Consider the following 25,269-nt stretch of genomic DNA (forward strand, 5'->3'; position numbering starts at 1 on the left):
GCCACATCCACCACCACCACCACGTCCACCACCACCATGTCCACCACCACCACCACGTCCACCACCACCACCACTACCGCCACCAACACCACCACCTCATCCACCACCACCACAACCATGTCCACCACCACCACCACCACATCTACCACCACCACCATGTCCACCAACACCATGTCCACCACCACCACCATGTCCACCACCACCATGTCCACCACCACCATGTCCACCACCACCACGTCCACCACATCCACCACCACCATGTCCACCACCACCACCACGTCCACCACCACCATATCCACCAACACGACCTTGTCCACAACCACCACAGCCACCACCACATCCACCACCACCACGTCCACCACCACCACATCCACCACAACATTCACCACCACGTCCACTAGCCTCACATCCACCACCATCATGTCCACAACTACGACGTCCACCACCACCATCAAGTCCACCACCACCACGTCCACCACACCACATCCACCACCACATCAGCTACCACCACAAGCACATCCACCACCATGTCCACCACAACCACCATGTTCACCACCACATCGACCATGTCCACCACCACCACGTCTACCACCACCACATCCACCACCACCACGTCCACCACCATGTCCACCAACACCACATCATCCACCACCACATCTACCACCACATCCACTACCACCACCACCATCTCCACCACCACATCCACCACCACCATCATGTCCACCACCACCACGTCCACCACCACCACCACCTCCACCACCACCTCATCCACCTCCACAACCACCACGTCCACCACCACCACCACATCCACCACCATCACATCCACCACCACCAGCCCCACCACCACCACGTCCACCACCACCACCACATCCACCACCACGTCCACCACCACCATGTCCACCACCACCATATCCACCACCACCATGCCCACCACCACCACATCCACCACCACCATGTCCACCACATCCACCACCACGTCCACCACCACCACATCCACCACCACATCCACAACCACATCCTCCACCACCATGTCCACCACCACCACGTCCACCACCACCACATCCACCAACACCATGTCCACCACCACTACGCCCACAACCACCACATCCACCACCACCACATCCACCACCACTACGTCCACCACCACTATGTCCACCACCACCACATCCACCAACACCATGTCCACCACCACTACGCCCACAACCACCACATCCACCACCACCACATCCACCACCACTACGTCCACCACCACTATGTCCACCACCACCACATCCACCACCACCACGTCCACCACCACCACGTCCACCACCACCACAACCTGTGAGAGGTAAAGTGGCACTGGAGAGCAGCGGTAATAGGAGTGTGAACCCCGGCTGTACATGGGACACTTAAGGATGCATTGGGAGTAGGAATAGGGGCTAGAAGTATTACACCAGACCCAAGATACATTTTGAAGAGGTGCAATGTCACAGGGGCTCCTGTAAAAGGACTTGCAGCATCTCTACCTCAAAGTGGCATACCTGCAGGAGCCACTCATTCAAAACAAGCATTGGCATAGCCAATAGGTCTCGCCTTTTAGATCTTCTTAGTGTTTAGCCATGCAACACTTGATGTTGTTGTACCAAGGATATTGTGCTGGATAACTAAACATGTATAAGGTCCCCAAGGCGAGATCTATTGGCTATGCCAATGCTTTTTTCTTACTGCTTTCTCCTTCCTTTTACCACATTTTTTGGAGTGCTTTCTCCTGCTTTTCCCTCATTTTTCACTCCTCCTTTTTCCTCATTTGCCGCTCCCATATGCCGCCCGTTTTCCTTCCCACTTCCTACCTAGCCTTGCCCACCACCTTCCAGTGCCCCTTCCTCCTCCCAGGACCTACTTAATGGAGGCTGCAGTGCGACCCCATTGACCAGGCCTCAGGCCCAGCTCTCCTGGGCTGCTTCACCACTTTGCTTCCTCTGTTTTTGTGAGTACTTTCTCCTGCTTTATCCTTGGTTTTCACTGCTTTCTCCTTCCTTTCCCCTGATTTTCTCACTGCTTTCGCCTCATTTTTTACTGCTTTCTCCGTCCTTTCTCCTTGTTTTTCTGAGTGCCTTCTACTCCTTTTGTCTCCGTTTTCACTACTTTCTCCAAAAAGCAGTTAGCAACTCCAATGCTTTGAGTCACTCACGGGTGATTTGCAGCGCTTTATAAATCCTGATTGATTGATCACCCACATGCTCATCATACACTCTCCATTCCATACCAGTTTTGGACAAAAGTGAAAACTGGAAAATATTGCTCTGTTTGTCAGAGTGGTTGTAGATGACCCCCTCCTCTCTTCTTACTAGCATAGCTGAGGCAATTTTGTTTTAGATCAACACCCGGATAGGGAAACTTGATATGAACAGTGATTTAGAACCAATTATCTTCAACCGAGGTATGTGAATAAATGGATATTGTAACCATGAGTGCCTCTATAGCACACACTTCATACTAAGGGCCATGTTCTTCTTTTTGCAGGACACTAGACACATGGCGCTGTCCTGAAGAGATCTGCCACTTTATTGCACAAGTGTTGAAACATCAACAGCAGGTTTGTCATTTACACTATGTTAAAACTATGATGTATTCAATTTGACTCCGTGATGGGCAATATGCTGATGCCCTAAGTTGGTTGTGCATGTATATATTTAATTCTGTATCACACACTGAGCCGTTTTGCACCTTGCTTCATCTGCACTGGACCGTAATGTATGCTGGATTATGTTGATGGAATAATACACTACATTTGCAATGGAGCTGGGCATTGTGATCCATTGAATGATATACTAATATATGCCTATTTGATTGGTTGAATTGGGTTAGAAGATCCATGGATGGATTCGACACTTGGGACCATTGTGTTTGTACCAGATTATTGACCTGGGTTCCGATCTGGGTATAAGCGTCGGTTCTTGGCATTTTATGTATCAAGCATCAGTTTGAAGGTGAGCACATGTGTGAAGCATGTGGCTACAAAATTATATGCATCAAAGCCTTTTTTTTAACTTTAGCCACGTTGGAGAGCGTCACAGATGCAATGCAGAGTGGCTAAAAGCCATCGGCAAAGCCAGTAGGTCACAAAGGCAAAACGCATTGGCTTTGCCAATGGTTGTCTGTTTGATTTCTGGTCATGCCATTCACTCTTTTCCTGTGGCCCTAATCCTGAACCGAGAGGGGCACACCAAGCACACTTTCATAGTGACAGGGGACTACAGTCCCTGTCACATGTTTCACATGTCGAGAGTGACGGTGGCAGCGTATTATGGTTGGTGAATTTTAGTGACAGATTTTTACCTGTGTGACAAATGTTTGCTTACAGGCCTATTGATATAAGGTTTTGCTGCTCAGGATGAAACTGGAATCCTAAAAGAGACATCACATGCATTGCACACGTGAGTGTGTGCTAAATGTGATAGCGTGCCTGGCAGGAGTGATACAGGCCTGAGGATTCCATTTTGGAAGCCCACAGCCTTGATCAGAGTACAAGATGGAGGAGAAGTTGCTTTCTCCAGACCGCATATGTGTATTGCGGTCATATCTGAGATGATAGGGGGGAGCACCAGATGCTATGGTGAGGAAAAAGGACACAGGCTTTTCGGATAAGTGCCAGTGCCTTTCATGATGGGCTGTAAATGACCCTGACTACAGCTGCCAGTAGGTAGATAACTTTAGGTACATGGTGAGGCATGCATTGTTAGGAAAGGACCCCTTTGAAGGAGCATAGATTCTTATATCTCTTGTTGATCACTGTGGGAAGGGAGAAATAGCTGTATGCAGCATGCTCTTACCTCTTTGTGAGTCTGTAGTTGGCACTCCACCTTTAGACTGTCCAGCTGGATGAAGCATCTTTGCAGACTGAGTCCAGACCTGGAAGGTCACCTAGCCAAGACATATGAAAGAGAAACCGACCCAGACTGGTTCCAAGGAAGCAGATCTAGAATGCACATCTTTCCTCTGCAAAACTGGTATGGAGACTGGAGCTCAGTATCTGTTGTTGTTCGTTGTCTTCTCTCCTACCAAGGAGGGGCTACTCCACAGAGTACTCAGGGATTACTGTGCAGTCAAGGGGAGCTGTTGCATTGACAGTCAACTTCCCAGACATGAGGGAACACCGCCTGGAGTCCGATCTGAATGAGGAATTACTGAACTGTTCTGGGTGACAAGACATCCGACATTTGAGTGAGGAAACAAAGCATAACCCTGCAGGATCGTGGAAGGGACTGCCATAATTGACCCCGGTGTGGGGTTCGTCTGCAGAAACTCGCTAAGCAAGTGCCCTGAAGGACTCACTATACTGCTGTTTAAGGCAGTGTGACCTGTGCCATCTATCCCCGTCATATCCGCCATTCACCTGGCAAATGTAAATTGATACTTGTAAATTGATACTTGTATAGCGCACTACTCACCCGCAAGGGTCTCAAGGCACTTGTACGAATACCGCTGTGGAACCCATCCTGGCTTTCCCTGTGAGGCGTCCACGCCTGGGCACCCCCAAGGTGGAGGCCAGGCATCCTTAGTGTTGTGGTTGCCGTTGCGGAGATTAAGCAAGCTATTGCCCAGAGTTGCAGAGTGGGACTCCATGATTGGAATAGGCACTGAGGTGAGAATGATCAGGTCCGTGGAATTTTTGAGCCCAAGACCCGCCGAGGCGGGGAATTGAACCCTGGTCCCGGGCTAGACTTCTGCATCAGGGTCTGCCGCTCTAACCAGTGAGCCACACTTCTCCACCTGGTGCGGTGTGCCCATGTGGACTGAAGCTAATGTAAGCATCTGCTAGTGGGCTTTGTGCCCCACAAGTAGAATGCACGATAATGGACCTGCCAAGTCTGTTGTTGTGTCTGAGCAAATCCAGAAGATTAAGAGGTGCCCTCAGGGTGCCTTGTGAAGAATTGAGGTTTCTGCTTCTAGGCACTGTGTGCTTAAGATAGTGCCTAGCATCTGACTCACTGAAGAATCGTCATCTGTGGGAGTGTGGCCATTGCGCTCTAGAAGAAGTGGCAATAACTCACTGGAATGTTGAAGTGATCGGCTTCTCGAATCAAGTACCCACCGGAGCCTCAGACTGAGCCATGATCTGCAGCCCACCACCTGGAAAAGGACCCCCTCAGAAGCCTCTGCTCTTGCTGCAACCCTCCAGGGGACGCTCTGCCCGCAGCTCCTAGGAAGACTGACACTTGGAGGTTCCTGTTGCTGGTGAGGGCCAACTTTCATGCGAGGTCCCAATGTGGCCCTGCAATGGTGAGAACTGAAATAGGACTAGGCCCGAGAGACTGAGTGCTAAGACTAGATAAAAACATGACAGGGATTGTGAGCTACTCCCCCTGATCTGCCTCAAATGCTGAACCTGAGGGGGCAGCCAAGCGATGGGAGATCTCTGAGGGGAAGGTGGAGAAGTATTAGACAGAATATCCTGGAGCACAGAGACACACCTGTGAACCAGGGTATTTGTGCATTATTGACTGTGCAGTGGAATTCTATGTTTTCTGAGTCATAAAGTGCTTCTGTTTTTTTTACCAAGAGAAGTCCTTGGCTGGATATTGATACTATGATGCTGCTCAGGGGTTGGAATTGATTCTTGAACTGAGTAACCCTCACAGTAATCTCCCTAAAAAGCCTTTAACTGCTCATCCTCACTACTACTGAGGGTCAAGTGTGTAAAGGATTGTATGTGTCACAGATTGCAGAGCCACAGTAAGGCAGGGACCAGAATAGCAGTGGTAAAAATCCTCAAGACCCACTGTTGTAGCCCAGTAACCCCCACCTGCCCCATGGCCTCGTTAGCGGGGTCTGACTGGAACGCTTCATATAAGCCCAGCAACGGTGAAATAACAAACGTTTATAAGAAATTCATAGCCTTAGAAGTTTGAAAAATTAGAATTGCTTGGGAATCAGAGTTGGGCTTTCAGTTTCCAGGGGAGGAATGGGGAGGATAAAAAAAGAAATGTGTTAGCTTTAAATTACTAACCTCCATCACTTACAGTCATTTTCAGTACAATACAATATGTTTTTATTGTTGAATTAATAAAAATCCTTACAATAAGAAAGGTAAGATTAGCCAGGTTACATTATAAAAACAAGAAAATAACAAAATTTAAAAAAGAGTTAAAACTAGAGCTCTACTCGAAACCCGACCCCTCTTACAACATAGGGATTTATAGAGTGGGCTGGGGGTCACTGGCAAAAAGGGTAGGGGCAAGGCAATATGTAAAATGATCATTGGGAGGCCTGTAGGTGCTTTCTAATTTCCATCATAAATTTGAGACCCCGACAGGTCAGGATCGGAGATGAACCTCCCAGCCAGAAAATAACGGCCTGGCAACATGTTCTTATATTCAGGTTGTTCAATATGTCCTGTATAAAGCGTCTTCTAGATACCATAAGGGATGGGCATACACAAAACAAATGAACTAGAGGTTCAGTATGATATCCGCAGAGTCGACATTAGTAATTTTCAGTATATTTAGTTGCAGTTAACTTCAGCACCTATTAATATATTTACATAAATAAGCCAATGTACCTGTATTAGTTGTTTCCATGAAAATGGGAATTAGAAACATATGTTATGGGAGTGTAAAAAGATCAAACATCTTTGGGAGTCTGTGCTTAAATGGCTGGGTAAAAGCAGGACATGTTTTAGCCCCAGTTCCCTGCTTAGCAATGCAGGGCTGGCGACAAGATCCATGTATAAAAGACAAAATGGACATGACAATGTATATTATATCATAATTGGCTAATTCTCTTAAAGCACCAGCATGGCGATCAATAGATACCCCCACATTTGCAGATTGACAGCTGAAAGTGGGGGACCTCATTCCTAAATCACAAGAGTCCCAGAAAGTGTCCCTGCATAAGAAAGAAATGAGCAGGGGCCTGAGTGTGTCTCGTGTCACCTGGCCTGAAAATGATCCCAACTGGTCAGGCAGAGGGGGCACATACAATGACCAAAAAAAAAGTGCATAGGAGGTGCTGAGGAAAAGAAGCCCTAACCGGGGAAAGCCTGGACATGATAATAGCCTGAAATAACAACAAATAGCCCCAAAGATAACAGAGCTGCCATTTCCCGACCACAGCAGTTTGGACAAAGACAAAACCCAAGCCACCCAAAGACAGTGGACCTTAAACACATGTACTAAGGTTGATGTGCCCTTCTATTCCTACCTAAAGAACTCTGCAGCTACAGCAACCAAAAATGCAGAGGTGACTAGCAACATGACAACACTGATCTTGCAGGCCATTCAGGCTTCTTGGGAAGCCATAGATACCAAATTCTGAGACAGGAACTGTTCAATACTGTGGATTACATATGACCTGTTACTAATTCAATGGCATAATGCTTTAGGGTGGCTAGACCGCCCGACTTTAGTAGCAAGCATGTCATAACACTACATTCTGTCTAGTGAGTGTTCAAAATGTTTTACATAGGCGACAGATTCTTCTGGGATGGAAGTATATGGACAATGGGAATTTACAGGGAGTAAAAAGTTCAGGTTACTGAAGATATATAAGTTTAATGTTAAATATTCAGGTGAGGACTTATTGCCACAGACAAACATAATACGTACACATGGCAGGGACAGATGGGAACCTTTGGTACTGAAAGTTATCTCAGAATATCAATGCACTAAATAACAAAATAAAACATGGCATGGAGCTACAGTACGCCAAACACTGCAAACTATCTTCTTATTTGAGGAGTCACATCTCCTTGGCACGAAATGATGCTGTGGCTACAGCAGAGTTTTCCACTCATGCTTCAACATTGGATAGAGGGAAGTAGCAACATTTAAAAAAAGATCCTTCCCCATGGCATGTAACCAAATCTGGCCATACCCACAGGCTGTTACATTTATGTTGCTATATTGCAGTAGATGAACTATTTACTTGCCTTCAGTAATGCTCTTTCTGTCAGGGACACTTTCTAGCCTCCGGCTCCTCAATTTTTGAATATTCCTCAGGCGTCAGACTGGATCCGGAAACTTTTCAGCAGTACCTCGGTGCGCTGTCAGGTGGCGTAATGTGGTACCCACTTACGCCTTTCCACTGTGCCGATTCTAGTTGCTTTCGAGGTTTGTATCCCCCCCGATGCAGAATTCCAAGAGCGAATTGTTCATAGGCAGCGTGGAGATATGTAGATGTGGGCTCTTATTAAATATAGAGTCCAACCATTGAGCAGATTTAGGATGAGGATTTTGTGGCATGATAGAATCTCTACCAGAATAAGCACTGCCGAAGGTAAGTAACTTGTTTTTCAGATAGAGACTAATTGCCACAGATTCCTAACCTCTTGAATATACCAAAGCAATATCTATTGGAGGCAGGTCTGTGAATGGACTCAAACCAGTAAGTCCTGCAGAACCGAGTGGGGAAAATGTTCCTCTTAGCGAACCAGGCTGCCCAGACAATAGTGCTGTGTGAATGTATCCTGATAGACCGACCACACAGACCTTATGGAGGCTGATTTTTAGCCAGTGCATTGCTGACCTTAAAGCAGAGCAAAATCCAGTGGAAGATTATTTTTTTCTGCACACCCTTGCCTTTTTTGCTCTACCGAAGTACACAAAGAGCTGATTGTCCACTGGGTGTTCTTTGGTACGATTGACGTAGAAAATCAGTTCTCTCCTGAGGTTCAAGTGATGTAGTCTTTACTCACCCTTAGAGAGGTGAGGTGGAGCACAGAACTCTGGCAGGGTGATAGTTAGGCCAATTTTAAACAGCATCAACACTTTAGGCAGAAAGGCTGACTGAGTCTGCAGAACCAGTTTGTCAGTGAAGAAGATAATATATGGTGGATTAACACAAAGAGCCTGAAGCTCATTGACACGCTGTGCTGAAGTGTAGGCGATGAGGAACACTGTCTTGATAGTAAGAAGTCATGAGGGCTGCTGTGAAGCGGCTCAAATAGAGCGAACATAACATTAGTAAGGACTAGATTGAGATGCCATTGGGACGTTACAAAAGGAGAAGGGGGAAACATATGTTGGATCCCTTAAAAAAATTACATCACAGCTAGTGACTTAAACAAGGATGGCTGATTTGGCAACTGCATGAAGGCCGAAAGATAACCTTAAGCCATGCCCAAAGCAAAGCCTTACGGGCAAAAGACAAAACAAACAATAGACACCAGATAACTTGGCCCGGAGAGTGTCAATCTGGTCTGTGCTTCATCAAACCACAAATTTCTCCCAATAACATGCATGTGCAGTTTTCACCGAAGAACACCTGGCGGCCAAAATGACATCAACCACTTCTGTAGAAATGTTAAAGTTGGTCAGCTGTGGCTGCTCAATTTCTAATCATGAAGGTGGAGATTGTGAAGGACCACATGCAGAATCCTGCCCTGCCCTGTTGATGAGAGAGCAGGCCTTCCCGGAGGAGCAGCCTGAATGAAGGGCAGATGCTGAAGCCCAGTATTTCAGGATAACGTACTCTCCGTCATCAACCGAAGCCACTTGGATGACGTGGGCTCATTCGCTTCTGATCTTCTTGAGCACTCCCGATTGGAGTGGTATTGGCAGAAAGACATACAAGAGTTCTGAGTTTGAGGTGGAACAAGTCTTTGAGTGAGAGAAGCCTTGGAAACTCCAAGGAGCAGAAATGATGATTATGCATGTTCTCAGTGGTGGCGAACAGATCTAGCCAAGGTTCTCCCCATTCGCGGAGACTTTGCATCTCCTCCAGGCATAACTGCCATTTGTAATCTGCTAGGTGCCGACAGCTCAGCTTGTCTGGCATTAAGGGATCCTGCCAGATGGTTGACCACCGGAAAAATTCCTGGCTGTCCAGCCTTTTCCAGAGATGCACGGCCTCCAGGCACAAGGTTGTGACCCCCACTTGCCTTGTTTGTTTCAGTACCACATGGTGGTCGTGTTGTCCATAAGCACCTGCACCAGCCACCCGTTGATGGAGGACAGAGAGGCTTTCAAAGCCACATAGATAGTCCTCAGCTCCTGCAGGTTGTTATGGAGCCAGGACTCCACTAGAGACCAGAAGCCTTTAATCTCTCCCTCCAACAAGTGGTCACCCAAATGAGGAAGTGATGCATCAGCTCCAGGGGGAGGTGAGAGAGTTCTGCTGTGACCCAGTTGTGGTCCAGCACCCACTACTGCCGATATTTTGGAATCTCCTCTGAAATTTGAACGTGGCCTGAGATGTCCCCTTTATGTTGGACCCACTGGGACTACAGATCCGAGTGCAGAGCCCTCATATGCCTCCTGGTATGTTCAACCAGCAGGATACAAGAAGCCATCAGGTCCAGTAGCGGCTGAAAGATGAGGATCATAGCCTGATTATTCCTGGACTCTCTTTCCCAGGAGAATGGCACAAAAGTAGACCATGTCGAGATTGGCTCTATTGAAAGGGAGCATCTGAGAAGGAGTCAGGTTTTACTTGAGCACATTTTAAGTGACCCCCAAAGACGACAGGAGGGTTGCTGTAGTCTAGAGGAGGGTGAACACTATATGGGGCAAAGCTTCCTTCAACAGTCAGTCATTGAACTAGGGGAAGACTGTCACCATGATCTTTGACAGTGAGCGCTATCACTGCCATCACTTTCATGAACACCGAGGAGCACTAGTGAGACCAAAGTGGAACATCGCAAACTGACAATGCTCCTGTCCCATCATGGAGCACAGGTAGCACTGGTATGCCTGCAGGAAAGGTATTTGTAAATTCGTGTCCTGCAGGTCCAATGCCACAGTCCAGTGGTGAGCCAAGACTTGGGCTAAGCTGAATATTTTGAATTTCTTCTTCCCGAGGTAGGTATTGAGCGGGTGGAGGTTAAAATAATCTGCAGGCCTACATCTTTCTTGGGTGCCAGAAAGTAGCAGGAGTAACAATCGCAACCTACTTCTGGCATGGGCATCCTCTCAATAGTCCCTTTGACTAAAGGGGCTTGCATTTCCTACTGCAAAATGGAGAGATAGTCCTCTGTCAGTCACTGGGGAGACGATGGACAGAAAGGAAGGGTAAGATGAAACCCCTGCGGATGATCTGTAGAATCCCACCTGTCCGAAGTTATTGCCTGCCAACCTGGGTAGATTCAGGTGATTCTGGAACTCTGCAGGTGGCTGGGCTACTGTAAGGGCAAAGTAAAGAGGTTTGGCAGGTGATGCTTCAGGACAGATAGGTTGGTAGCACATTGACCTTGGCCACAGTGGGCATCTCGGCCTTGGCCGCGAAACTGCCCGGTCCTTTATGGAGGCTGGAAAGGCTGGCAGTATGGAGAACCTCAGTTAAACCCATGAAAGTATCAGTGGGACTATAGCAGTTGGTGAAGTGGAGTGGAAAGGCAGTCAGCCATGCTCTCTTAGAAACGCTTAAGAGCGGAATTAGTGCTGCCTCCTAATGAATCATGTCGAAGGGCATGTCCATCAGGGAGGACTAGACATCTCTTGAGATCTCAGCCAATAACAGCCATACATGGTGGCGAATGGCAACACTGGTGTCTTAGGCCCGCCCGATGTAATCTGTGGTGTCCAATGCAAAAACAACAGTTGATGGACAGAATGCAGAACAATGTCATACATTCACCCCAGTACAGAGATCTGGGCCTAAATCCATCGTTTTTTTGCACTCCACACCACCCCAGTTCAGACATGGCCATATGCAAATCAGCCTTGACCCTGTGCCTCATGGGAACATTGGACTCACGTCTGAGCATACCCATCCCACTCGGGGTGCCATTGTGCAACATTCCGTCCATCATCTTGTGTGTTTTGCTGTTCACCCTATGTGGAAAGGGTATGCCCAGACGTGGGTCCCTTGCTCACTAAGCCACTGGAGTCAAGCTATCCTGGCTGAAGGCGGCTGATAGCCAGAAACCGGTCCTGGGATGCTTGATTCCGGTCCAGGAAAGACATGGCTTGGCAGTTCGGACTGGACCGTTCCCATGAGGCACAGGGTCAAGACTGATTTGCATATGGCCATGTCTGAACTGGGATGGCTTGGTGAGCAAAATAACGATGGATTAAACCCAGATCTGTGACTGCGGGAGAATGTTTTGCCATTGTGCAACATTCCGTCCATCATCTTGTGTGTTTTGCTGTTCACCCTATGTGGAAAGGGTATGCCCAGACGTGGGTCCCTTGCTCACTAAGCCACTGGAGTCAAGCTATCCTGGCTGAAGACGGCTGATAGCCAGAAACTGGTCCTAGGATGCTTGATTTCGGTCCAGGAAAGACATGGCTTGGCAGTTCGGGCTGGACTGTTCCCATGAGGCACAGGGTCAAGACTGCTTTGCATATGGCCATGTCTGAACTGGTGGCTTGGGTAGCAAAATAACGATGGATTAAACCCAGATCTGTGACTGGGGGAGAATGGTTTGCCATTTTGCAACATTCCGTCCATCATCTTGTCTGTTTTGCTGGTAAGTGGTGTCCAAGACACACCAATTTGTGAACTTAGCTGCATAGCGATCATCTTCAATCACCTCAGCTAGAAGAGGTCGATGGTCTTTGGGCACACCAGGATGGACTTGTGCCACAGAATCCCAAAGACGCAAAGAAAAGGGAAAGGCTGGGTCCTGTCTCTGACCGGCTTGGACCACCCTTATGAAACAAACAAAAGAAAGTGCCGGACAGTCTGAATAAATACAAACAAATGCACACCTAGTATAATTAATTGCTAGGCTGACAAACCATTTGTGATTAATCACTTATGGACAAACCATTTGTGATTAATCACTTATGGACAAACCATTTGTGATTAATCACTTGTTTGTATTTATTCAGACTGTCCGGCACTTTCTTTTGTTTGTTTCTACAGAATCCCAAAGGGCATGGGAGTAGCACCCCAACAAGCAATTGGTGTTAACACATCATAGGGCCATACTGGTGGAACAAAATACACATTTGCCAAAAGTTTCCACTTCTTAGATTCCCCGCCAGTGGGAGTGGTAGGAAATGTGTAGGGACTAGATCGGCTTTTATAAAAGGTTTGCACCACTAAGCTCTTGGGTGAAGGGTGCTGTCAGAGAAAAGCAGGGTCACCTGGAGAAGGGTAATGGCACCTAGAAATGTTTTGATTGATTGAGGGGGCTAGAAGAAAGTTTGGCCCAAGCTTCCAGTAAGGTATCCATCAGTACCTCGTTAAATAGAAGAAGGGGCTCAGAAAATGTTTGTCCCGGTTGGAGGACTTCTGCCAATACATTCTTTTTAACCAGAACGGTGGGGACCTGAAGGTCAATCTTCTCTACCGTCCTACACATTACCATGGTGTAGAAAGCAGATTCCTCTCTGGCTGGTCCAGGGGCCAAAAGAAGACCCATTTCCAGGGAGGCATCAAGACAACTAGCCTCCTGCAAGCCCTCGTACCAGTTATCATCCTGGTAGAGTTGTGCAAATATATCACCCCAGTCATAGCCATTATCAGTATTTTTTCCAAAAAAGGAATGCCAAGTATGTTGCCTCCCTTATAGATGTGGAAAATCAAGTGGGAAAAGTGGTGACTTGGGCAGAATTGTGTGTGACTTCAGTCAAGGTCATAAAGGCTCCAACTTGCCATTGAGAGAACTAATGGATCCTCCTCCACTGCTCCTACGCCGGCATCAATGGAGTTGGCATTGGCGTTGAAATACCTGGAGCAGACATAGGTCGTGGAGCTGGAAGCTGGGTCAGAAATAGAGCCGGAGGCAAGATGGGTTCAGAGGGTCCAAATGGTGACTTTTAAAAAATATATATGAATATCCATATAAATTCATGTGCATGAACTTCAAAAGATTTCATGCTTATATAAGATCACATTAACATGAGGCCTGGAGCTCAAAAGGGCTTCCTATCTGACCTTGACTGGACAAGCTTCAACAAGCTATTCTGTACTCAACCGAAGTGTCTGCACGCTAAAATACATACTCATGCACCCACTATGAGGCATGTTGATGTTCCAAAGATTGACTTTAAGTCAGTCTGAATAGCCAAGTTTAAGTTTCGTTTGGAAGGTTAGTTCTGAGCTTTTCTGTCGAAGTTCAAGAGGCAAGGGCGATCCACTGTTTAAAGGCAAATCAACTAAAAGAGCAGCATACCAGGCAAGCTCTTTTCACAGTAGGGATGGTGACAAAAAAGGCCCCTGCAGACCTAAACCTTCTGTTGGGTAGATAAGATTTTCCATATGGATGCAGATACCGATGCCCTTTTCCTTTCAGGATTCTATAACAATAGCACAAAGCTTTGAAGGACACTCTCTTGCCCAATAGCAGCCTGTGCAATTTCGCGAGGGCAGGACAATTAGGTGATCGCCTTGGAAGTTTAAGCAGCAGAAGAGCTTCTGCATTCTGTACCCTCTGTAGTCTCTGTAGTCTGCTTTGTGAGATTCCCAGATACAGCACATTGTAATAGTCCAGTCTGGACATTACCAGAGCCGCGACTACTAACTTTCTAGTGGCTTCTGGTAGAAATGTCAGGATTTCTTTTTCAGAACTTTCAGAATCCCAAACATTTCGCCTCTAGACAGGTTATCTCACTGTCAAACATGAGACTTGCATCAAACCACATGCAGAGGTTCTTAACTTTCACCTTGGGGCCAAGTGCCTCTGGCAACCAAGCAGTGGACCAGATTGATGGTTGCTTCCCTAGAATAACAACCTCTGTTTTTCTGGCATTTAGTCTAAGTCAGCTATGGTCAATCCACTCCGCTAGTTCTGACAGACAGGATCTTAGGAAGGCTGTGGTGCCTCTTTTGTCCTGTGACGGCATAATAATAAGCTGTGTGTCATCAGATTACAACACAATGTTGAAACGTAACGCTCAATGCAAGATAGGGGGCGCATGTAAAGATTGAATAAAATGGGGCCCAAAGCCCTGCTTTACCCCCTGTCGCAGCTGAAAAATCTCAGATCAAAAAGGTTTTTGAGACACCTGGAAAGTGTGATTCTGCAGGAAAGAGGCTAGCCACCACAAGGCTTTGGCTCCGACACCGTAGTTCCTCAACCGATCGAGCAGTAGGCCTTGGGACACGGTTTTGAAGGCCCACTAAGATCCAGCATTATCAGTGCCCCAGTGTTACCCCCATCCGTACCCTGCATGAAGGATTCAGAGGCTATCAGCAGGGCAGATTCTGTCCTCCACATGAAAGGCTGCTCTGCTCCTTGTGGCTGATGGTATGCCAGAGGGAGTCAGTGAGGATCTGAAGAGCCAGAGGTCCAAAGAGCTGGAGCATGGCCGCACAGTACACTTCGATCAATTGTGGTGTGGCTGTCCGCCCCAGAAATTCAGGTTGTGCTGGCAGTAGTGGGATAGGCTCACCACTCAGGAGTGAGATCGATGTGAGTGGGGAATGCAAGTGAGTGGAATCCGTCTTTGATTTATTTAACAAAAACATTTTTTAAGTCTTTTTATTAACAAAAGCTCGAGGGACTATATCACACATAGACAATATCATAAGTACAGTAGTAGCCACATAAAGAGAATCATAGCGAACACATTTTTGGATCAGTCTCATCATATTACTATTCCCCCTCCCACAACCCTCTGTATCGCTTCCACGGCATCCACACCCTCTCCCATTTCTTAATACAGCCCGACTCTTATAAACAGTTTCCTCCGCCCTCTGGCACCAGTCAAGATCACGTTTCCATTCCTCAATCTAAGGGGGTGCCGGCGCCCCATCTTCGATTTCTGAGGATTGGACTGCAACGAAGTCTGACCTCTGAACGGGCTCCAGCGAATCCGCAAGCAGGAAGGGGACGCGGACAGGGCACAAGTCCTAAATAAAGAAGTGGGGGGACGCTCAGAGACGTAAGTGACATCATGACAGGAAGTGACGTCACGGAAGGTAAAAAACCTAGAAGTGAGGGGATGCACAAATACGTGAAGTGATGGCACGACCGGAAGTGACGTCACGAAAGGTAAAAAAAACTAGAAATGGGGGGACGCTCATGCGTGGAGGGGGCTATCTTTTGTGTGAAGGGGGCTTGCGGCCACGCTGGCGTGTCGCATTCCGCCTGTGCAAACCCCAACCAGTTCAAAATTCAGTTAAAAAATAAAAATAATAATTTACAAAACGGCAACAAGTACCTAATATTGCAGAAACCTTTCATATATCATTCTACAGAGCTCATCTGAAAGTGACGCAATGACCTACTAAGAATGTCCGTAATCGAGAATAGTCTTACTTAGTAGACAAAGTTTGCAACAGCCCAACTTTTGCCCAGTGCACTCGGGTAAAACTAAATGGCGGAAAAGTGAGAAAAAAAAACATGAGCCTTGCACGGCATAAACTGATGTCTACTGCAGTTGCTTTTACCCACTGAGCTAGCTAACCAGACAGTTTACCCCGAAGAGGAGGAGCGCGAGAGAGGCGGGGCGAGGCTCGGAATCGCACTCGAGGAGCTTTTGGAGGGGCTGTTTGTGCTTTTGTAACCTGACTCCAGCCCTGACGTATCACTGAATGGGCTTGCCGGGGGGTGCCTGTGTCGGTAATGCCTCACTTGCTGGAGTGGAGGCGCCCTGCCTGGGGCCTTAATTGTACTGTCTTTGGGAATGTCGGCTCAGCACATGACCCAGAGCCGTAGACAGCGCTAGCACCAGCTCAGCACAGCTTTTGCACAGGGGGGACGGCGTCCACCCGGTAAGACCCCTTAAAATAAGTGGGGGGACGCCGTCCACCCGCGTGGTACCCCGATTCGAGCCCTGGACACGGACCAAGCTTTGGACACAGACCGCGACTTGGAGTGGCCAGGATGAGGAGAGTCTTTGTGCTTGGCGACAAAGGTTCCAACTCACAGTGCATTATCGCCTTCGGGTTGATCGACGTGCAGCTGCTTCAGGCATGGTATCATGACCCAGCCCCAGAAACCACAGGCATACCTAGTGGAGATCCATTACAGACATTTGTTTGAGACAGTCTGTATAGGGCTTGAAACCTGTTGTCTTCAGTGTGGGGTGGGAGGAGGGGGTTTGACATCCCTTACACACTAGAAATTTTAAGGTAAATGTCTCTGAAAGATATGTAGGGAGCTCAGGATCCACGTATGGTGGCATGCAAGTGTGGTGCCAATATGGACCCTGCACGTCATTTCCAGAGTGTGACGGGATCAGAGCTGCATCTCACAGAGCCACTTTATGGCAGGCCGAGGTACTGCTGAAAAGTTTCCATATCCCGTCTTACGCCGAGGGAAATATTAAAAAGGTGAGGAATCTGGGGATTAAAGTCTCTATCAAAAAAGCCAAGAAACACACTCCCATTTCACAACGAAAAGACAAATTAGTCTGGTCGAAGAATAGAAATGGAATCCAGCAGCAAGCAGCAAAAGTCAAAGATAATAATAGAGAACTATTGGGCAATAAGCACAATGGCAAATAGATACATGTTTTTCAACACAGTTTCCTCTGGCAATTTGCTCCTTTCTATATGATTCAAACAGGAACTGAAATTATTGATTGTTCATGCATCACCTTGGATGGGAAGCCTCCGATAGGGTGATATGGACAATTTCTACCTTGGGAAAAGTAGTTCTTAGACTGAAGCCCAGCACATCCCACAGAATCATAGCATCACCTAAACACATGAGGTAAAGTTTGATATCCTGTGACCACTGCGGGATTCTACCGCTCCCCCGCCACCTTCACTGACAAATACTTTTAACTGATTGTCCAGCATCATTTTAGCTGACCACGATCACAGAACCATCACAGAACCCATGGCATGAGAATAACCATATACGTGCTAGACGCAGTGTCTAGTAGGACAGTGCCTGAGTGTGTGGTGCACCTATAGCACTGTTCTAATCATTGGCCTAATTAAAAGTTAAAAAAGCCATTAAAAAACTGTATGGTACTGCCAAAAGTGAAGCGAACTGTCCCATAGCACAATACAGTTGATTTACCCTTGTAAAACAAAGCAAAAGAGATTTGCAAAAGTGCTTGATAGGGCCAGGCAGCAAATGGCAGATGCTGGACCCTTTGAAAACATAAGTACAATTACATTACTGTATTTGAAGGACCATGAGGGATAGGAGAACAATAGAGGAGCCGCGAAGGGGCATGTGAAGTGGAAACAATGGGGTGGATATTTGAGAGGGCGAAAGCAGAACACAAAAAAAAATAACACTTGCCTGTACCTGTGTTGCGCTGTATCTGCCTAAACTATCTGGTCAGTGGTGAGCTACAACAACAGCACCCGGCGGGTAGAACATCGGGTTACAACCTCTGTATTTTCAGGTTGGAAAATCCCGTGCCTTCGTGGATAGACCTACCCCATCGCAACACAGGTACACCTTCATTTTCCATTTGAGAATCAGTATTTAGTGCCTGATACGTAGGAAAATATACTTTGTAGACAGTTTTAATAATAAATCTTATTCCGACATTGGTCCTGATGAATCGCTAGTCAGTGTACAATAGCGAGAAACATGTCGACCCAGTCCTGCACACACTAGCCTAGTCTTGCACAAGGGAACATATCCTCCCTTCGAGTACAGTCTAGTTCTCTTTTAATTGAAGCAAGGGACCCCCAGAATAAACCTGATCTTAGCACCCTTAGCCTCATTTTAACTCACTGCAACGTCTACATCACCTTGACCCCATACCCGCACTTCACCCATACGGCAGTTGGATAGAAGATCTCCGCCAAAGAGCCCCTCTTAGAGGTGTCGCCCGTTGGGTATTGCACCACCGACCCAACGAGGAGCACTGCCGATGATGAAGCATGACACCTGCAAGGGTGTGTGAGGCCATTACATCCAACAAAATGGATGTCCATCCGTAGAACTCCACTGAGTTCCTATGACAGCCAAACAATTGAGCAGACCAAACACTCCTTTTTATTAGGAACAGCCCAGTACCTTCTTGGAAACCAAATCGGTAAAAAGACCACACAGTCAGTTATTGTCCATTTCTTGCAAAAGCTCACATTGAAATTATGAATCAGAAGCTTGATGTAGGCTTGACATTTGTCATAATTACTGAATGACTATTAGTGTAGGCGGCTTCCATTTATTGCCCTTATCTCTTTTGTTATTTCTTCTGCAGGAAACGTTGAGGAAAAAGTCTGTCAAAAAAACTGGATATCCAGTTATATCTGGACAAACACATATAACTACTACTGCCCGTAAAACTGTGAGTACAATACTCCCTTTACAAAAAACAACTTTTAAATATAATTTTCAAAGTAATTTAACAGAGTTTGCATCAGACAATGATAGAGTTCTAGGATGAAGGAAGTGGTCTTGTGTCAATTAGACTTCCTAGCACCTTAGATAAATATAACATAAAAGGATTGTATGATGTACCAAATATTATTTAAAAGACAAGGAGATCACCAATGAATGAGTTGATATGAATGGCTTATTTCCACACCAACCAGACATTTCAAAACACAATAATCCCCAAATGATACTAGATATATCCCACATGTGAACTCCTTTGCCTACAAAGAATGTTTATGTTTCTGACATTTGGTGGAAATCACATGGTTTGGCTGTGTTGCAGAAGAGAACAGATTGTGAGAGTAATGGACCTTTTTGCGATTTTTCCTGAACATCGAGTTACATGAATTTTAATTACAAGATTCTAAATATTGTTCTGATCATGAGAACGATCAGTTCCATGCTGTACCCAGTAAAAGAAGTTTTATAAGATGATTACATCATGTTTTCCTAAACCTAGCATTTACTTTGGTATCTTCATTCTATCGTAGGTTTGCCGCGCTTGGACCACCCACTGTTGGCCTTCGATCCAGTCGAGAATATGGAGGCTCCAAACAAACGGATAACCATTAATATTGGAGGGGTCAGGTTTGAAACATATTCGAGCACACTCCAGAAATTGCCTGGAACTAAGCTAGCCAATCTCACTGAACTTCACTCCTACAGCACCAGTGAGTTTGACTCAAAACTCAATGAGTTCTTCTTTGATAGAAATGCCAAAATCTTTGCATGTGTCCTGGAATATTATCGCACAGGTCATCTTCATGTCTCAGGGGAAGTATGTAGGTCTGTCTTGGTTGAAGAGCTGGCATTTTGGGAGATAAGCGATACTCAGCTGGCACGTTGCTGTTGGCTAAAGCTAAACAGCAAGGAATGCAGCCTGGAAGATTTTGACACCTGGGATGAAAGCCATCAAACCGATGGAACAGGGCTCATCACTCCAACGGGAAGAACAGATTACAGCTGGAAAGCAAGATGGCAGCCAAAGATCTGGGCACTCTTCCAATCACCATATTCTTCTGTAGCTGCAATGGTGAGGCCACTTCTATTTCTATAATGAGAGCTGAATACAAACACCAATTGTAGGGCCATATGTATCAAGCCTTTTTTGATTCGCAAAGGCCGAAATTCGCCGAATTTCGGCCTTTGCTAATCGCAAAAGGCTAATTAGCATGATTTGAAATGTATCAAACAATCGCATCTTAAGGAATCGCTAATTAAAAGCTAATTTCTTCATACATACCATTTTGCGATTCCTAAATAGCGATTCCTTAAAAATCGCTATTTAGAAATCGCAAAACGGAACTATGATACATATGGCCCGTAGTCCTTTATAATACTATGCATAGGATGTGGACTTAGAGTGAGGCCTCATTTGAATAATGTTATATTCTTGGTAGGTGAATGCAGAAGATGTTAATGTTAATACTTCACTATTTTTAGGAATATTGGTATATTGGACACCTCCCCTGCCACTAGTCTCACATATAGAATGAAATCCTTCTGTTCATACCACTCTTGCACTGTTGGGATCTTAGCAAAGAGTCATTTTCTCTTGTAGTTTAAATGTTCATCCTACCACCCCTGTTAGCGGAAAAAGCAGTGATGCACTGCGGTGTGGTAAGTACTGTTGGTTTAATACTCTACCTAAGGTATATTGCTATGGACAAGGCAAACGAGTTCTAAATACGGAAATCAAGAAGGCGGTATGTGAAAGTAATTTGATATTGGAAAGCTATGCAGTTTGAAAGGAGGAATTATGGGGGTTGGCTCAAAATCAGACATTGGTAAAGTGGAAAAAAAGAGGGAATGTTTTGGTTACGCTCTTTGCATTGCTGACTTAACCGTTCCATTGTACATGTATGATGTATATTTCCATCAAAAACAAACCCAAATATGTGAGCATTGACACAACTTACAAATTAACAAGCTGATCCACAGGGTTGCATATTTTCGTTGGAATAACTTGTAAACTATAGGCTCAGCAGTCTACAGCTCCACTGGTAGTATATTCAGTTCTCATATATATCAAAGCAAGATTGAAAAATGAATTGATTAGAAACCAAAATATGTATTCTCCCTCTCTGAAGTTGATTGTGTGTGGAGGAGGGATTCCTGTACCTGCAATTGACTCCTGCTTTCCTGGAAATCCCTTGTGTGTGAGTGAGCCATGAGCATGCCTCAAAGGACTGGGGGCGATGCGATATTGATCAACATTTCACGCAGCGCAGCGCGCCACTGTGCCGCGGTGCGCTGTGGGAAAGGGAGAGGGAAGGAATGTGCCACATTTCACATTATACAGCGCAATCCTGCTCTCTGCCTGCAGTGGCACTCAAACTCCTAACTAGTGCCAACGCAATAACCCTTGTCCACACACACTCTGCTTCATCTACTATTTAAGAGGGCCATGATCACCTATATATGCATTCCTTCAGGTCCTTGAGTAAAGTATTATTTTTTCGAATTTGTCTCTGTATCAAAAAGAAGGAAAACTGTTTCTACGCCCCATACATCGTCCCACAAGCTGCCTGACTTACACCTCTGAGATTTCACAGGAGGTCACGTGTATATACAAGGGCGTCATTTCAAAGACTGGATGATCTGCAAAATCATCTATGCAAGGGACCAGATTGTTAAATAGTCTTCTTAAATGTATTATTCACCAGATTGAGGATCTATCAAATGTAAACAAAAGGTTGAACTAAAGGAGATAACTCCGCCCAATAGTGTTTCCTTATGTGCAGTTCTGGAAAATGAGCTCTGTCTGTGCTCTAAATGGCAGCAGACTGTAGTTCCTTCCAGGCCTCTCCTTGGCAGTATATGATAATGCACCTATTAGAACAATTATAGACATGTTTATCCTTCTTTAAAGAAGTCTACCATCCCAACCATGTTGACCCCAGTGCAACAGAGGTACACATCCTCAGTGACTCACCTTCAAAGTCGATGTCCGATTTGATGGTGAAATCACATATGAAGATATCAGGCACTAGAGGACATGTCTACTGGGAAAGCCCATGGTAATGGCTTCCCAACTGAACTTTATATAATTAAAGTTCTATTAAGTTTATATTGTGTCTGACACAGTCAGATTGCTAGATGGAGACTATATCAAGGCAATTTTCTCTCTGATACCAAAGCTGGGCAAGGTCCCCTTGTACACCAGGAACTATAAGTGTATATTGCTCATAAACACAGAGATTAAGACACTGGCAGAAATCCTGGTAAAGTGTCTCAAAACTTGTACGCAGAGCTTCATTTGTCTTGTCAAGGAAGGTTTCATGCCTAGTAGGTCATTAAAAGCCCTTCTCCACACACACTCTGCTGCATATCCCATAGCAGGTTAAAGATTTTTTTTTCAGAGTTTTCTATAGCGCGAACTTGACCCGAAACGGGTATCAGAGCGGTTTACATAGCACCAGCAGTTGCATTACATGAGGACTCATTCTTTTTTATTAGGCACGGGGAGATTAAGTGATTTGCCCAGAATCAAAGGATGTTCAGCGTCATTGCCGAGACGCGAACCCAGTTCCCTAGACTCGAGGTTGACCGCCATAACTGTGAGGCCAACTCCTCTCCCCAGTGGCCCTAAGAGAGATGCTGGGTGTCTTTCTTGGTACTGAAGAAAGCATCAGCCATGCCAAATGAGGCTATTTATTTTGTATGCAGGACGTAGGTGTTATCAATGATATTTATCAACTAATGTAATGGCGTAATTGTTAGGTAATCAAATGTATTCTTTTATTAACAATGAATAATATTTTAAATAAGACATACCTTTTTATGCAGCATTGTAAAATGTGAACCCTGAACTAAAGTAAAATAGACAAGCAGTACTGTAACCAGTAACCAGTAAGTGTATTTCAATGTTTCTTCTACACATAGGGCTGCTTCAGTGTCAGAGTCACAACAGTTACACAATAATTAGACCACACATCATCTAAGGTTTAAAGGTCACAATGTATTGCAGTAACATGTATCACCATACTTTCAATTAGGAATTCTTGTTCTGACAGTTTTTTTTCCAATTGATGTTTCACTTTCATTAGTTTCCCGAGCCAACTGTGTTCTTGTTTCTGCTCTGGCTCACAGTGTTTTTGTTTACAAGTTCTCTTTCTTGGAATTTCTTCAGCCCTTACCTCTAATGAGTTTTTTGTTCTTGGTATCGCTCAGGGCTTCGGCTCTTACTTATTCTCGTAGTGTTTTCAAACTTTCTCTTATCTGCTCTTTCTACAACGAATCTTCTCACTTGAAATTGTCCTTTAGATTTCTCTTTGACTTTTCAGCTTGATTTTCAACTTGTTCTTAGCCAATTGCAAAAGAAACTTCTCTCTTTCTGGATACACGCTGCAAATCCTACTTGGGTTGTCACTCAGACTGTTACTTTGTTCAGCAGTCTGTCCATTTGGATCACCAGCTTCTGCCTGCCTCTTGCACTGCTTCTACTGCTCAAGCTCTCTTTGAATGAGCAATATGGATACATTGAGGCCCTCCCGCACACCTGACTGCACTATTGGTAGTTAGGATAACCTGATGAATGCTACTCCGCCTTTCGTCCAAGTAGTCTTTGCAGACGTGTTTACGAATGAGAATCCAGTCCCCTGCATTGAGAGTCTCCGTTATCTTCTGCGACTACATCCATCTGGGGGAAAGACAGGTGTTACACCACCAGCCAGACCTTTGCAAAAATCCAGAATTATATCATAAGTTATTGAAGTTAATGCAGCTGAAGGTACATGTTTAAGTCTCATTGCTCTAACCATGAGAATCTCATGCTGAGACAAACCTGTCTCTTATTTGGACTACTCCTCTTATTCATCAACACAAGAGGAAGTATATCGGGCCACTGCAGACCGGTCTTGGCACACACCATTGACAGTTTGTTCTTGAGGGTACCATTAGTTCTCGCCACCACTCCAGAGAATTGTGGTCGATCACTGCAGTGGAATTTTTGCTTGCTCTCGAAAGCTGTACACGTTATTTGAAGCACCTCAATCTTAAAGTGAGTGGTACAATCAGTCAGTCAGTTAGTCAAAATACTTTATTCGATTTTCAATAAAATCATAAAAAGACATACATTCTATACATATTAAAAATCTTAAAATACATTTGCAGAAATTGTTACGACACAGTATATCCAGTGAAAACTGTTAAAAAGAGTTTGTTCAAAAAGGCAAAGTTCCACATACTAAATAACATTGTAGACTGCGAAGGGTTCAGCAAAAAACTATTAAAAGAAAGTTTGTGCAATAGGGCAAAGAACCACATACTAAATGACAATATGGACTGCAGGGGTTGGACAGTAATTAGGGATCGGCTATTGTGGTGATGCTTGATTTGATACGTGATGCTGCTACCAAATAATTCCCCATGCAGAATATAGTGCGAATATTATTCATCGACTGGAGGTAAAGAAGAGCTGGTCTAGCTTGTATAAAACCAGCCTCCCTCAAAATTGGTAACAAATGTGTTTTGTGAGGAACTGAAAATAAAGGGCAAAACATAACAAAATGCATGGTGTCCTGGGTTGAAAAGTTGTCACAAGAGCAGGAAGGGGCTGACTCTGGTCTAGCCCAGGACTGGTAGTTGCACAAATAATAATGGATCAGGTTAAATCTAAACGTAATTAAGAGGAATCTGTGGAAAGGCCTAGTAACAATGCTGAGGTAGGGTTCCAGTGAGGTCGAGCTTTTTGATATATTAAATGAGACCTGACCGATGGCTTCTTCAGTTACCTTTCCTCGCGGGCTAATCTCGCCAGGATCATGAACTGCCTCTTAACTGAGACCACATCCACATTCCTAATACAGGAAGGGGATTCAAAAAGTTCCGGTCTCCCCACCTGGGTAAATGACTTCCTCAGATATTCCAACCAGGGGATCTTTTTAGAGTAGTCTGGTACAATCAGTTTCAACAGACATTGGGAGGCCAAAATGTTCTATCAACTTCCTCGATAACAATTTCACTACTGTAAGGGTTTTTTTATGCTCTCCTAGTGGAAAATGCCTCGACCCAGTTAGAGAGCAAGCAGACTACTTTCGAAAATCTGAAACTGACATTGTTTTACTTGTCCGGCTGGTAGTGTGTTTAAATTATTGGGTGCTTGT

At 45.4% G+C, this 25,269-nt stretch overlaps 1 protein-coding gene across 2 annotated transcripts in view; it reads left to right on the forward strand.

Annotated features, from left to right (window-relative positions):
* Positions 1–2,500: 2,500 nt before the first annotated feature.
* The window catches only part of LOC147747123 (voltage-gated potassium channel KCNC1-like), a 55,816-nt gene continuing 33,047 nt past the window's right edge, over positions 2,501–25,269 (forward strand). Inside the window, exons 1-3 of one of the 2 annotated variants that reach the window (XM_086952377.1) lie at positions 2,501–2,575; positions 18,987–19,073; positions 19,654–20,195. In XM_086952377.1, coding sequence (XP_086808503.1) covers positions 19,704–20,195 — 492 coding nt within the window. In that variant the 5' untranslated portion in view covers positions 2,501–2,575; positions 18,987–19,073; positions 19,654–19,703. The remainder of the gene's footprint in view (positions 2,576–18,986; positions 19,074–19,653; positions 20,196–25,269) is intronic. The other variant, XM_086952376.1, reaches the window with a different exon arrangement.

The sequence above is a fragment of the Lissotriton vulgaris genome, chromosome 1_1 (assembly GCF_964263255.1).
Source record: "Lissotriton vulgaris chromosome 1_1, aLisVul1.2, whole genome shotgun sequence".
Taxonomy (NCBI): Eukaryota; Metazoa; Chordata; class Amphibia; order Caudata; family Salamandridae; genus Lissotriton; species Lissotriton vulgaris.